This window comes from Hemicordylus capensis, chromosome 2, assembly GCF_027244095.1.
Source record: "Hemicordylus capensis ecotype Gifberg chromosome 2, rHemCap1.1.pri, whole genome shotgun sequence".
NCBI lineage: Eukaryota > Metazoa > Chordata > Lepidosauria > Squamata > Cordylidae > Hemicordylus > Hemicordylus capensis.
The window spans coordinates 126,066,510-126,080,889 of NC_069658.1; the positions used below are offsets into that span (position 1 = coordinate 126,066,510).

Below are 14,380 nucleotides of genomic sequence, written 5' to 3' on the forward strand. Positions count from 1 at the left end.
TTAGCCCAGTTTTGCCTGTGTGTGTGAATATCCCCTACGTGTGTGAGCACTGTAAGATATTCGGGATGGGGCCGCTCTGGGAAGAGCACCTGCATGCTTGCATGTAGAAGGTTTCAAGTTCTGTCCCTGGCACCTCCAGATAGGGCTGAGAGAGTCTACTGCCTGAAACCTTGGAGAAGCCGTTGCCAGTCTGGGTAGACAATACTGAACAAGATGGACTGATGGTCTGACTTGGTATAAGGTAGCTTCCTGTGTTTCTATGTTGTCTGTGGCAAACTGTGCGCACAAACAGGTAGTGGAGTTGTGATTGCAAAGCTGAATGTATTAACAGGATTCTTAGAATGGAATAAAATATGGGAAATATTAACTATATAATGTATACAGTTTGTTGTACGACAAGGAAACCCCATAACCATCTGTTCTGTACAGGACACACTACACACACAGAATAAATAGTATGCATACACTGACTGGTGGGACAGCTCCCTCGATTGCACACCAAACTGATTTGTTTTTATTTAAAACAAAACAAAAAGCTTGGAGAAAAAAATGATGGATTGGCTCTTTATTATTGTAAAATAAGTCATCATTTGGGATGTGTGAAAGGCAATTACTATCCCAAACAGGAAAGGATATTTTGATGATAATTACAGAAAGGCTGTTTCCTATAATATTGGGGGTGGGGGTGGGGAGGAGATGTGGTTGCTCACATTTGTAGGCAACTAAAGGTTGTGTTGCAGATGCAATTACTTTCCCAAACAGGAAAGGCTATTTTAATGATAATTACTAAAGGAGAAACAAGAAGTGACCAAGAAGGTTTTAATGTTGGATCACAGAATGTGTCCTCCCAATAGAACCAATGATTTCTTTATGAAGAAAAATAATGGGTTTTAAAAAAAAGAAATCAAGTTTCTGAAAGTATGCATACTGCAGATAATCAGAATGAACCAAGGCTGAAAACTATACCAGCGATTGCAATGACTGGTTGGCAGATTAAGACATGTGGTTCAATCTCACATAGGGCATCTGTTTCTAGCATGGTTTATGTATAAATAGGTACACATCAGTCATATTGGCTGGCTATATTTCTCACTAAATTATTGCTTAATTCATGGAAACCAGTCTCTTTGAAACAGTCAACACTCCCAGGGTTGGGCTTTTACCGTTATATCTAGCGGAAGCTTACCCTGCTCAGAAATATCTCAAATGGAGGGAAATCTATACATTATCTAGACCAGAGGTGGTCATCTGGTGACCTAGTGATCACATGATGTCCCTCACATCATGTCTTGTAGCCCCCCAGGAGGTTTTTTGTGGGGAGAACAATATTTGTGCCCAGTTAAGAAAATGAACAATACAAAATATGTGCCTCTTGGTTGCTGCTGAACTGAACCATGAAACGAGGAAGAACTGCTATAGCGCTTACCCAGTAGAGGTGTGCATGAAGCACAGTTCGAGCTGAACTACAGGTGTGCATGAACCGGTTCAGCGCGGGAAGGGAGTGAGGAGCACAAGCTTTAAGAAAGAGAGCAGATTCTTACCTGCTTTCCACCACCTGATGCAGCTTCCTGCTGGGATGGCACTCGGCCCAAGTACCTCCACGTAGCACCAGCACGCACATGGCGTTCCCTCCCCATGCAGAACCGGTGCTCAAACAGCGGTTCGTGCACACCCCTACTACCCAGTGCCCCCACCCCATTCTTTACATTAATGTTCTCATTAACTTTTATTTTCTGAATCTTGTTGCAAAGACATTCATAACAGTTACTGTATTGATTTTTGGATGTTTTGTTCTTTTCTTAAAATGTCAAAAATCTCTTAAGAAATAGTATGCCAATCATGACTAAAAATGACCATTAATTAATGAAATTTCCACATGAGACTTATGCTCTGCAGCCCCCAGTCCTGTCAAAAACTTACCTCTAGACCCTCAGAGACATAAAAGTTGGCTACCCCTGCTCTGGAGCACTTCTAGAGCATTGGCAGCACTCGTAAGTATTAGTGGTCTTGCACAACAGCACAAGCACAATAAGACTGAGGGACTTGCTCAAGAACTCCTTCTACATCCCCACACATTCTCCTAATGTGCATGCTTTGTTAAGATGTCAGCCACAGTTTCTCACATCAAATCTTCTCCTTTTAATTTAAACTTATATTTGATTGTCATGGTAGCTTTTGACTTGGCCCTCTAGAGCCCTAGTCAGACATTATGGAGCATTCTGGCACTCTCACTTACAACTTGAAAAGCAGGAAATTCTGCCCCGCCACTGTCACTTACCCCAGCATTCACTCTTATTGCACTGTTAGTCTGAAAGGGAAGTGCAGTAAGTGGGATGGCCAGTATTTTCATGAGCAGCAACCTTGGGGTGAGGTCAAGGTTGCTGCTTACAGAAATGCCAGCCATCGTGTTTACAGCACTTCCCTTGTCAGACCAACAGGCAGTAAATGTGAATGCCAGGCTCGAGGGGGTGAGTGACAGTGGCAGGGCAGGATTTTCTGCTTTTCAAGTTGTAAGCGTGAGCACTGGAGCACTCCATAACATCTTAATAGGAATAAAGTGTGAAGTAGGACTGTCTGGAAGATAAAACCACTGTTTTCAGCATAGGTCTTGTGATTCATTCTTGATTAAAGCGTGAATGCTGACATCTCCTCCCCAGCAATGTTCTCTCTAATTTTTTTCATCTGTATGCGGGTTGAGTTTTGTTCTGGGCAGCAGTATCAAAGCATGCATTCAGTGAGGCCTTCCTGATTCAACCTGAGCGGGATCTAAAATTAACTGAGTAGACATTAAAAATGTGTGAGTGCATGCCTTAGAGGGAACAGTGCTCCCCACCCATACAGATAAAATTGCTGTGTCTTCCTCTTCACCTCTGGGTTTCAGAAGCAGCTTCCTTGTAGAGGAAAATAAAGTAGAATGACCCAACTGGGTACATATGTTTTCACATGCTTCATTGGATGGGTGCCAGGGGTACTATTTAGGAAAGGCCAGTGGTGCCATGGCCTCCGTGTTTTTGACCAGATGTGATTGTTCCTCAAAAGTATCTCTTTTTGTAACCATTTCATGAACATGTAAAGCACCAGGCATCTCATTCACTCTTTTCATGTTCTGACTCTTTCAAAATTAATGGGGAGAATGTGATGGGGGTGTTGATAGAGATTGCCTGCGTCTGCCTTGCACCGTCACAGCAACTCCCAGACAGAGGAAAGTATTGGCCTGCTTTCTGTTGTAATGCATTGCTTGCTTATATAATGGCCAGAATTTGTGCTACAGCTCTTTAACCCAGGAGACCTGAGGAACCAATAGAAGCCTGGCTGGCCACATCCAAACTGTACTCAAATTATGTGGAGAAAGGTAGGGGCGCCCTTCATGAAATCTAATGGACTCCGTCCCATTCTAGCCAAATTATGCCCCTCATAGCTTTCTAAACCAGGACATTGGAGGACCATCAAAAATATATGTAACTGTTGTTCCAGACTTGGGTCTTCAATCTGCGCATTGTCACTTGATAGAGCACAAACATTAGAACTGTTCACACAACTGAAAACTGAGTAGGACAGGAGCTGTGCATGCTCTCTATTTTTGGTCATATGTGAGCAAACAATAGGTATAGGGGGAGTTCTGTGTGAAAGGACTTGGGTAGGGTGACTTTTGCTCCTACCTTGTTAAAATTCTGGGTAAGACAGCACCATCCTACCCAGCTCCTCTCTAACACACAGTCACTCCTCCCTACCTCATGTTTGTTCTCATGCAATCAAAAATCAGGAACGCTTACAGCTTTTGAAGCTGGGTAAGATACTTGTTCTGCCCAATTAACGGTTGTGTGAACAGTCTTTTTGTCTTGCCTCACCCATCCTCTCCTTTTTTTCTCATGGTGCTTGACCCCAGCCTGGCCCTGACTATATCTTTTGCCTCTGGCCCTTCTGATCCTCATTTGCCTGATTTGGCACTTGACCCCAGCTTAGCTTGACCATGTCTGCCATCTCTGGCTACTTTGAAACACCTCTATTTGCTCTGTAGTCTGAGCCCCTTCGGTTGCAGCTTGGCTCAAAGCCAAGCCAATACCTGACAAAAGAATTGTTTGGGCCTGTATACTAGGTATGCATCTCAAAGGCACAAAACTTTTGAGAATACCATACTGCTATACTTCTTGTAAAAAAATGTAACTACATAAATGCTCTTCCAGTACAGGTTGAGTATCCCTTATCCAGACATCCGAAATCTGGAATGCTCCAAAATCTGGACACCACATCGTAACAAAAACAAAACGCCTCAGCTCACTCACACGCAAATTCCCAATTTTGCTGCTTTTAAACATGTAGTCAAAACTTACTTATTTCAGAAGGCTGTTAGTGACAGGGGTTTTGTCTGTAATTCTCTCTAGTTGCGGCTCTGTTTTTGTTGTGAAGCTTTTTAACGTTTTTGATGTTCTCGCTTTGGCACTAGAGGGAAAAGGGAAAGCCCCCCTCCTCCACTCCCTGCTCAGTTTGGTGCCTGCTCTGTTGGCATCTGTTTTTGCGTGCTGTTGGTGCCTGCTCTGTTTGGTAAAGGTATAGTACAGGGTAATGTCGAAAATGTCAAAAAGGCCTGCTGATACCCCTATGGTTAACTGTGATAATAAAAAGAAGAAGCATTTATGTTTATAGCACAGAAAGTAAAGCTGTTGGAGAAACTGGACAGCGGTGTACGTGTGAAATGTCTTACAGAAGAGTATGATGTTGGAAAGAGCACCATATATAGCCTGAACAAACAGAAGGGTAAACCTAAAAAAATAAAATACAGTAACCTTTCATGTTTAGACTTGGATCCCATGCCCAAGATATCTCATTATGCAAATATTCCAAAATCCTGAAAAATCCTAATTCCAGAACACTTCTGGTCCCAAGAAGTCCGGATAAGCAATACTCAACCTGTATACTGCTTATCCAACAGCAGACTTTTAACCTTGCTGAGAATCTTATAACTGTTCCCCACAGAAATGGCGGCTCTAATCATAACCACAACGTACTGTTATGCAAGACATAAGCATATATCACAAGGTTTGCATGCCCTTTCTTTGCAGAGAAAAGATCATAAATCTAACAACAGAGGTAAAACCACAGATAAGAAGTTATTAACTAGAAAGATCGGCATTAATCAAATAAAAAACACAAGTTGCATAGTCCTTGGTAGTGAAAGTTGCTCTTAGTCTATTCTAAGTCCATTATTTTTTAAAAATCAAGCAAAAATGTTTTTTTAATTGTTTTCACATTTATTACTGAATTATTCCATTATAAACCCTAGATTATTGAAATGAAATGAAAAATACAGCTTGCAGGATTAAACTGAGGGAAAACATTTGAAATACATTATTTTCAAATAATCTAGTTATGTTTGCATGTGAGTCCTTCACAAAATTTCCAGAATTTAAACGTTTAAAAACATAGATAGTATTTACGTATAATCTAATACTGGGTTTGGAATCAAAGTTAATTAATTACACAGGTTATGTAGATTGTTATACCAAACGTTAACAAAACATCTTACCTTGCTACCCTTTCTCTGCGACATCATATACATGTTTGTGTGCTTTCCTTTAGATGGAAAAGAAAGGGATGAAAGGTGCAATGTGACTTCACTTGATTTGAACCTTTGGACCCAATTAGCAGGCTGGTAGTTTAAATTTTAAAAAAAAGCCCAGGATGCCTTTAGCAAAAGATTGACTAGGTTGAGCAATTTCTTACATTCATCTAAGATTTAATTGGCTCTTTCAGCCAATCAGAAAATCTCAGAATATGATCAGGATTTGTTTCATGAGATGAAGGGTGAGGAGGAGAACAAGTTCAACCACTCTTAGATTTTCCAATAAAACAGGGCTATATCGTATACAGAGAGTTACGAATAGAAGTTTATTGTTTAAGTAGTCATAGTTACCAACATCAAGAAAAAAAATCAATCTTTATAAATACATATATAAGCAGGTGGGTGCTCACTCTCAAAAGGCAAAGAGGAACCTTTTAAAGTGGTGGTGCTCTTATATTTAGCAGTGAGAGAGTAACTATCCCTATCCATCCCCAGTGCAGTGTCCCTTCAGTGGCTGTTTGTGGTGTCTGTCTTGTATTTACTTTTGTATTGTGAGTCCTTTTGGGACAAGGAACCATTTTCTTATAAATATTTCTTTGCTATGTAAATTTTGCTATGTAAACTACGTACAAGGAAGTTGTTTTGAGAACTTCCTTGTTGAAAAGTGCTATATAAATATTCTTCATAATGGTAGCCCACATTCTCCGCAGCAAGAACTGCACTTTCACAGGAAGCCAGGTGCATGCTGCGTTGCTCTACAATTCAGCCTGTGAAGAGGGGGATCAGGAAGCTGTTTTCGCTTTTCTCCTCTCCCTGCAAAAGCCCTGCTTGCTGCCAAGAATATGTGCCTGGGAGCTGCTCAGTGGAAATAAAAATAGCTTCCTGATTCCCGCCCCCTCCCCCACCCACTGGCCTGTGGAGCAATACGGCAGTGTAGTTAGTGTCCTGGATTTATATTTTATTTTATTTTATTTATTCGATTTGTATACCGCCCTGGCTAAATGGCTCCCTGCAAGGGTTGAACTATTGCTCTGCCTCGTATAGCTGTGGTGAATGTGGGCCACTAATAATAAACTGCATATTAAAAGTGACAGTTTAAATAGTCTTTCCATTTGCTAATATGCTGTAAACATTTTTTAAATATCATCCTTAATAGTTAAAGCCTTGATACAAGTGTAGCTGATTAGTCGTTATTTTAGGACATTAATTAAACATTTTTATTTCAATGTTCATGTTTAAAGTTCATAATTTTGTATTCTCTGCTCTTAGATTTTTTAATGTTATTTTGGTTTGTTTTTATTTTCACTTGTTTTAACTGTGTTTTAATGTGAAGGCCAATAACCTACCTGCTAAAATTAATTGGAGACTTAAATAAAAATAATAGCCATTATTATTGAATCCAGTGTACAAAATATTTGCTCTTGTGATGCAGCAAAGAAAAGCTAATTCAAGCTGTGGAGGATGAAATTCAGCAGGAAAAGCAGGCAGCAGAAGACATCATCAAAAATATGTCTGAAGAGGATCAAACTAAATACATGGAGACAAAAATGGCAAATGAAAAGCTCTTGCAGGTGACTTCTCTTATTATTAGTCTGAGTTATGGTTTGATGGACCCTAACATAATTTAGGAATTGATTTAATTAAAAGAGACTTTTTGGGTTGTTTAAATCCAGCACAGCAGCATTAAAACCAGAAAATAAAGAATACCATGGGCGCCATCCAGGCAAACTTAAGCGGTTTTCAGTCCCATTGATTTCAGTGGATAGTTAGCACTATCCTGTGGAAATAAACTGATTTCTCCCCTGAACTGTAGACCTTTGCATCTCACTTAAATTGTCTTCAGAGGTTCGTGGGGAACCCTTCAGAGTGAGTTGAGGGCTGTGGACTAATTGAGGTGGGGAAATTGGTGACCCTTTTCTGCAAACAGAAGTGCTTTCTGCTCATGCAGCCGGACCTATGGAACATTGGGAAAGATAACCATTATCTTTTTTTTTTTGCTAAACAAGGAAATTTCCGCCCTCTTCATATGGACTGTTAATTGTGGAGTCTCTCTGTGTGTGCATCTTGGAGGATCTTGAAGCACCTTTTTATCTTTATAGGAACTTTTTGATCTGGATCAAGATCCATAAGAAATGGGGTTTCTGTGCCTGCGCAAGGACCATACGGTAGCTATGCCAAAGCTTGTCAAAGCGTCCTGACTATGCCCCCATGCCCCATGCATGCTATTTAAAGGCGGGCAGGATACACATTCCTCAGTTCTTCTCCGACCGCCTTTGTGTTTAGACCTTCGGTTTGCCTCTAGTCGGGAAGTTCCTCTTGGATTTTAGTGAGTTTTTTCATGAGTTTTTTTGTGAACTTATATGGTTATCTGACTTGGACTGGCTGACAGTCTACACTCTCCTTTGACCCGGACCAGCTGACGTGTTTTTCTCCTTCGCCTTTGACCTCTGAACGACTGACGGACTACGACTGAAAATTAACTCGGACTACCTGACTACCCTCTCGTCTTTGTGATGGCTGAAGAGAAGAAATCCTTTAAGAGGTGCAAGCGCTGTAAAGCCAAACTCCCCTCTAAGGATTTACATGATCTGCTTGGGTGAACAACATAATGTCGCCACATGTAAGATCTGCCTATCATTTTCCAAGCAGACTCGGAAAAGGGCACTCCACCTTCACAGGGCACTCCGCCTTCACGTGGCGATCTATAATGACATGCTGAGCCCTTTGACACCGGGCACGCCAAGCTCTTCGGTATCGAGGATGAAGACGCCTTCGAGATCTTCTTCAACTCCACAATCGACTTTGACTTCCCTTAAGTTGAAAACACAAGCTAGGTTGAGATCTAGTCTAGAGCATTCTTCAAAAGGCGGCTCGAAAAAGCTTGAGAAGCAGGCCTAGACATTGACCACAGCTGCCTCTTCGGCATCGGACAAAGACAGCAACTTGGAAAGACCCAAGAAGCGGTCCTTGACATCGACCATGACCACTTCTTCGACATCGAGCTCGGCACCATCGGGGAAGTCCCCATCGATGCCGATGCCTGCGGCTGAGTTAACCTTGACACGTCGAGAAAGAGACCATTTGTCAACCTCAACATCAACACTGAAGCAGCTGCCTACGACTGAATCGACATCGACGTGCAGAGAAAGGGCTCATTCATTGACATTGACATCGAAGCCACTTCCACCTCAGGGGACTATGAGCAGTTCGTTGACGTCCACACCTCTTAAGCGCCACAGCTCAGATTGTCCTTCGATGCCAAGTGAGAAGCATCAAAGACTCATTGACCTGACGGTGGAACTCACTCCTTCTCCGTCGGACGTGCAGCTAATCCCTGCGGCTGCCCTCCCGGCTCCTGAGCTTTCAAAATCGACCAGAATGCCGACAAACCTGCCTTCGACGTGCACCGTTACAGTGTTGAGGGCCCGTTCTTTGTCACCGGCTCAAACACCAATCTTGTCTTCCCCACTTTCCACATCGATGGTAACTAGCCGATCTCTTTCAATGCTGCATACCCCGGTGATCTCCATTTCCAGGCACGTTTCTCCTCGATGTCAACCGCCACCTCCGTCCTTCAACACTAAGGATAGGGACAATGCTGATGCTGCTTCAGCTCTTGTTCCAGGGGAAACAGACGCACTCCTCACGTTTCTTGACTCACACTTGAGCACTCGGTCGATGTTGACGTTCTTGGGATTTCTCCCGTCAGAAACAGGACCCCAGGCAGCCTTGTCGTCCGTCCATCCATCTCCTGCATTGGCAGCCGCCCACCTGCAGAGCCCTCTTGCGTGGCACATGTGTAATTTCGCCCACATGGCATCAGCACAACTACCGGGCTCTTCTCCAGCATTGACAGCCTGCATTAGTGAATCTGATAGAACATGGGAGCCGGTGTCTCAACTCCCACCTGCACCATTAACCATTACACCATGTCCACAAGGTGTCACTGTGGCTACCCAGACCTTTTCTGCGTCTCTGCAACACCAAGCATCCCTGTCCTCCACAAAGCGTTCAGTGGCCACCCAAACTCAAACACCAACAGCACAAGGCGCAACGGCAGGGACTCAAACTACAGTTCCTCCGTCACCATCTGCCTCGCGCTCTGACCACTATGGTTCATCCGACTTTGAATCTGACCAGGAGGAGGAGGAGGAGATCATTGTGGAACCACCAACTGATGTGACCCCTACCACTTACGTATCACCTAACCAAGAGCTTAAGGCATACCATAAACATTTCGGGGCCATGGCTACTGCACTGGGTTTGGAGGTCCGCTCAGAGTTAGCAACGATAGATGATCCAGTCTATAATTTCATGTTAAAGACCCAAACGATGGCTCCGGTGGCCTTGCGAATGCTCCCAGTTATTACACAAGCGGCCAAGTGCATCTGGAAGGTTCTCCACACTTCCACTCCAACATCAAAGCGTCTCGAGAGCCTGTACCGCATCCAAGACAAGGAGAATGCCTATCTCCTTAAACATCCTGTGCCAAATGGTCTGGTGATTGACTGCACTTCCATATCAAACACTGGGAAACGCTATACAGTACCGCCGGACAAAGAAAGTCGAAAGCTGGACCTCATAGGGAGAAAAGTGTATTCGACCTTATGCCTCTCAAGCAAAGTGGCTAACTACTCTGCCTGTACAGCAAAGTACAGCCATAGCATCTGGGAAAACTTACTCACAGACCTGGACACATTGCCTCCAGATGACCTTTGGGAAAGATTCACCCAGACACTTGAAAAGTCTGGCAACCTGACCAGACAACTGCTTGGCATTGCCAAGCACTTGGCTGAGAGTGAATCTCGTGCAATGACAGCAGCGATCACCTTACGAAGACATGCATGGTTGCGCTCTACTAATCTGCAACCCGACATGTGTGATAAGATAGAGGGCCTGGTCTTTGATGGCACTGGCCTGTTTAGTGAGGCAATGGACTCAACAATGGAACAGTTAAAGAAATCAAAATTTACAGCTAAGACTTTCACATGTCAAACTTCCACGTCATCGTCATACCAGCAGAAGTACTGCTCCACCTTTCAGAGGCAGCGACCACCATTCCGGCGTCAAGATCGTCGAGACTACTGGAAACCCTATTCCACATACCAGAGGAGACCATATCAGGCCAAGTCAAAGTCGGGGCAGTTTCAACGCAAGGCCACCGACTCTCAGAAGCGTCCCTGAGACATCAGTCCGCTCACCGACACCATCCTTTTCCCCATTCCCACCTAAGGGAGCTCTACTACCATCTCCGTCACCTCATTTCATCAGGTTGGCAAGCCATGCCCTCGCATGGCACCATATAACATCAGACCGTTGGGTCCTGAAGATTATATCAACAGGATACACCATTGAATTCAGGACAGTATCACTGTTCACGAGAATGAGATTCACTCCTTCAACAGAAGCCCTACAACAAGAGGTGAAGGAACTATTGGAGAAGGGGGCAATAGCCCCGGTGTCCTGGGCGGACAGGTGGGATGGCTTCTACTCCTGCTACTACCTGGAGATTCCACCATGGGTCCTGGACTCTCTCTCCTGGTGGAAACAGTGAAGCAACCTCCTAGAACGGATCCCCTTTCAAGTTCAGATTCTGACGGTATGGCTGACAACGGACGCCTCCCTTCAAGGTTGGGGAGCACATTGCGCCCGCCACCTAACTCAAGGCAGGTGGACTCCACAACAGGCCTAGCTACATATCAATTTCCTAGAATTACTGGCTGTTTTTCTTGCACTACAAGCCTTTCTGCCACTTCTCCAGGGCTCGTCCATCCAAATCCAACTAGACAACACAACAGCCCTGGCTTACATCAACTGCCAGGGCAGGACAGTGTCTCTCAGCCTTTGTGCCCTGGAAGTTCAGATATGGAATTGGTGCATTCGGCACCAATTCTCGCCGGTGGCAGTCCACATCAAGGGACTGGACAATGTCCTGGTGGACAACCTCAGCCAAGTCTTCCCCCAAGACAGGCATCACGAGTGGGACCTCAAGTCGGAGTATATCATTTTCTTTTTCAGTCAGTGGCTTCAACCAACAGTGGACCTGTTCTCGACATCCTTAAACACCAAATGTTCCCGTTTCTGTTCCAGGGCGGGACACAACCCTCTATCCCTAGGGGATGCATTCCAACTGGATTGGGCACAGGAAGTGCCATACATGTCCCCCGCCCCCAACCAATAATTGCCAGGGTAGTCGCTTGTATACTTACAGATCCGATGCCATTTCTCCTGATGATTCCATGGTGTCCAAGACAGCCATGGTTTCCACAAATACACAGACTGTCCCGGAACCAGTACCAGCATCTTCCAAGGGTGGTAGACCTTCTGTCTCAGGACAACGGTCAAATCCTACATCCGGATGTTCACACTCTCCGGCTGACCGTATGGCACATAGGATTCTGAAGGAAGTCCTATTGAATCATAGAAAGGCATCTACCAAGCGCAATTATGCAGAAAAGTGGATGCGCTTCAGGAGCTACACCAAAACTAGAGGTTTCTTGCCCCAGCATGTGTCTGTCAGACAGGTTTTGCTATACCTCTCCTCTTTAAAAGTGCAAGGCCAAGCAAATGTTTCCTTGAAGGTCCACCTAGCTGCCCTTTCATCTCGCCACCCTGGCTCAGACGGAACAACTCTCTTTTCTCACCCAGAGAGTAAGGCCTTTTTGAAAGGTTTAGCTAACATCTATCCTCCAATAAAGTGCCCGGTGGAACCCTAGAGTCTTTCATTGGTTCTCTCCACACTCACTGAGCCACCATTCAAACCCATGGCAATGGCGTCATTGCAACTAGTTTCCTGGAAGACTGCATTCCTCATCGTCATCACAACGGCAAGGCATGTAAGTGAGCTTACACCACTGAGGTTCGACTCCCCATATATCAGGTTCTACCAAGACAAGGTCCTTATGCGTATGGACCCGACTTTTCAACCTAAGATTGTGTCCAGTTTTCATCTGAACCAGGACATTGTCCTCCCGTCTTTCTTCAGGAACCCATCGTCGGCTCTGGAAAGATCCTTGCACTCACTCGACATGCGGAGAGCACTCCTTTTTTTTACCAGGCATGAACAAAAGACTTTTGCACCACAGTGAGACTATTTGTGGCTTATGCAGGTTCTACCAAGGGCACCTGCATCTCGCGCCAACACTTTTCCAGGTGGTTAGTGGAGCTCATAGATCTGGCATACAAGCTGCAGAACAAAACTCCACCGAAAGCCATCAAGGCCCATTCAACCAGGGCACACGCTTCCTCGGCTGCACACCTCTCTGGAGTGACCTTTGCGGACATCTGCAAGGCAGCAACCTGGTCCTCTGAGGCCCCCTTTGTGAAACATTATGCCATAGACATACGCTCTGCAGCAGAGGCTACCTTTGGGAGGAGTGTATTAAAGCGAGTGTTGCCCTAACTACTACTGCACCCTCCTCCATTTGGAGCTTGCTAAACACCCACTTCTTATGGATCTCGACGGATCTCGATCCAGATAAACAGATTGCTCATCTGTAACTGATGATCTGGTAGAGATCTGTCGACAGCCATAAGACCCTACCTACCTACCCTCTGCAGTAGTGTGGTTCTATGGCTGTATGCTTAGGTGTGCAGCCCTTGTCTCTGTGGTTTCACTCTGCTCACTCATCACTGTTTCAAAGAAAAAAATCATGATCTCACCTGGGTGATCGTCCTCCACAGTGGCTGTCCAAGAACTGAGGAATGCGTTCCTGCCCACCTTAGCATGCATGGGATGTGGGAGCGTGGTCAGGACACCTTGACAAGCTTCAGCATAGCTACCGCATGGTCCCTGCGCAGGTGTAGAAATCCCACTTCTTATGGATGTTGACGGATCTCTACCAGATCATCAGTTACAGGTGAGCAACCTGTTTATATAGATTAGACTGAGAGAGTTCTCAAGAACAAGTGGTGATCTCTGTATTTGAGTGGCAAGTTGAACCTGAGTTTCCATATTCAGACCCAACATTCTAGCCACTATACTTGAAATGTTCTAGTGCAGAAACATAAGACTCTAAAGCCAGGTTATTCTATCTCTTTGTATTCTTGAGAGAGGGGAAATGTATACAATCAAGAGGCTTATGACTCAGAATGGGGCACCTATTGGCCAGATCCAATATCTTATCTGCATTTATGTGGGTCAGCATGGTCTTCTTTGGAGGTTTATCTTTTGTTCTTATTCCAAAACATGGAATAAGAACTTTTCATGCACATGGTCTCTGGTAGCTTTCATTAACTATACGTATCAATTTTATTTTCTTTCCTAGGAATTATGTGCTTTACAACAAGAACTGGATGCTGTGAACATGAAAGAACAAGCTCTAGAAAGCGTAAGTATGGCATTAAATTGTACTGCTCCGTTGATAACAAAATGTGTGAGCATAGAGGAGGGGCAACCTGATTAATAAAAAAGAAGACAGTTTTTGTTGTACATTTTAGTATGGCCATGGTCTCACTACTCTAGCCTTTTGGGGGCGGGGAGTAGACACCAAACATCAGTTAGCAATTGCCTTGCTAACTTGGCAAAGAGGCACCTTTTAAAATGGTGATTCTCTTTATTTAGCAGGGGGAGAGTAACTGGCCCTGTCCACCCCCAGTACAGTACCTCCAGTGACTGTTGCTGGTGTCTATCTTATGTTTCTTTTTAGATTGTGAGCCCTTTGGGAACAGGGATCCACCTTATTTATTTGTTATTTCTCTGTGTAAACCACCCTGAGCCATTTTTGGAAGGGCAATATAGAAATAGAATAAATAATACATACATAAATTGTAATCCAGGGCTTTGTTACTCAGTTATTGTGCCTGATAGACTTGCTGCCA

At 44.3% G+C, this 14,380-nt stretch overlaps 1 protein-coding gene across 2 annotated transcripts in view; it reads left to right on the forward strand.

The window, feature by feature from the left end:
* IFT74 (intraflagellar transport 74) overlaps nucleotides 1-14,380 on the forward strand; it is a 116,781-nt gene that overhangs the window by 42,352 nt on the left and 60,049 nt on the right. For both annotated transcript variants that reach the window (XM_053294789.1, XM_053294790.1), the window contains 2 exons: nucleotides 6,993-7,131; nucleotides 13,828-13,890. In XM_053294789.1, the coding sequence (XP_053150764.1) occupies nucleotides 6,993-7,131; nucleotides 13,828-13,890 (202 nt within the window). The remainder of the gene's footprint in view (nucleotides 1-6,992; nucleotides 7,132-13,827; nucleotides 13,891-14,380) is intronic.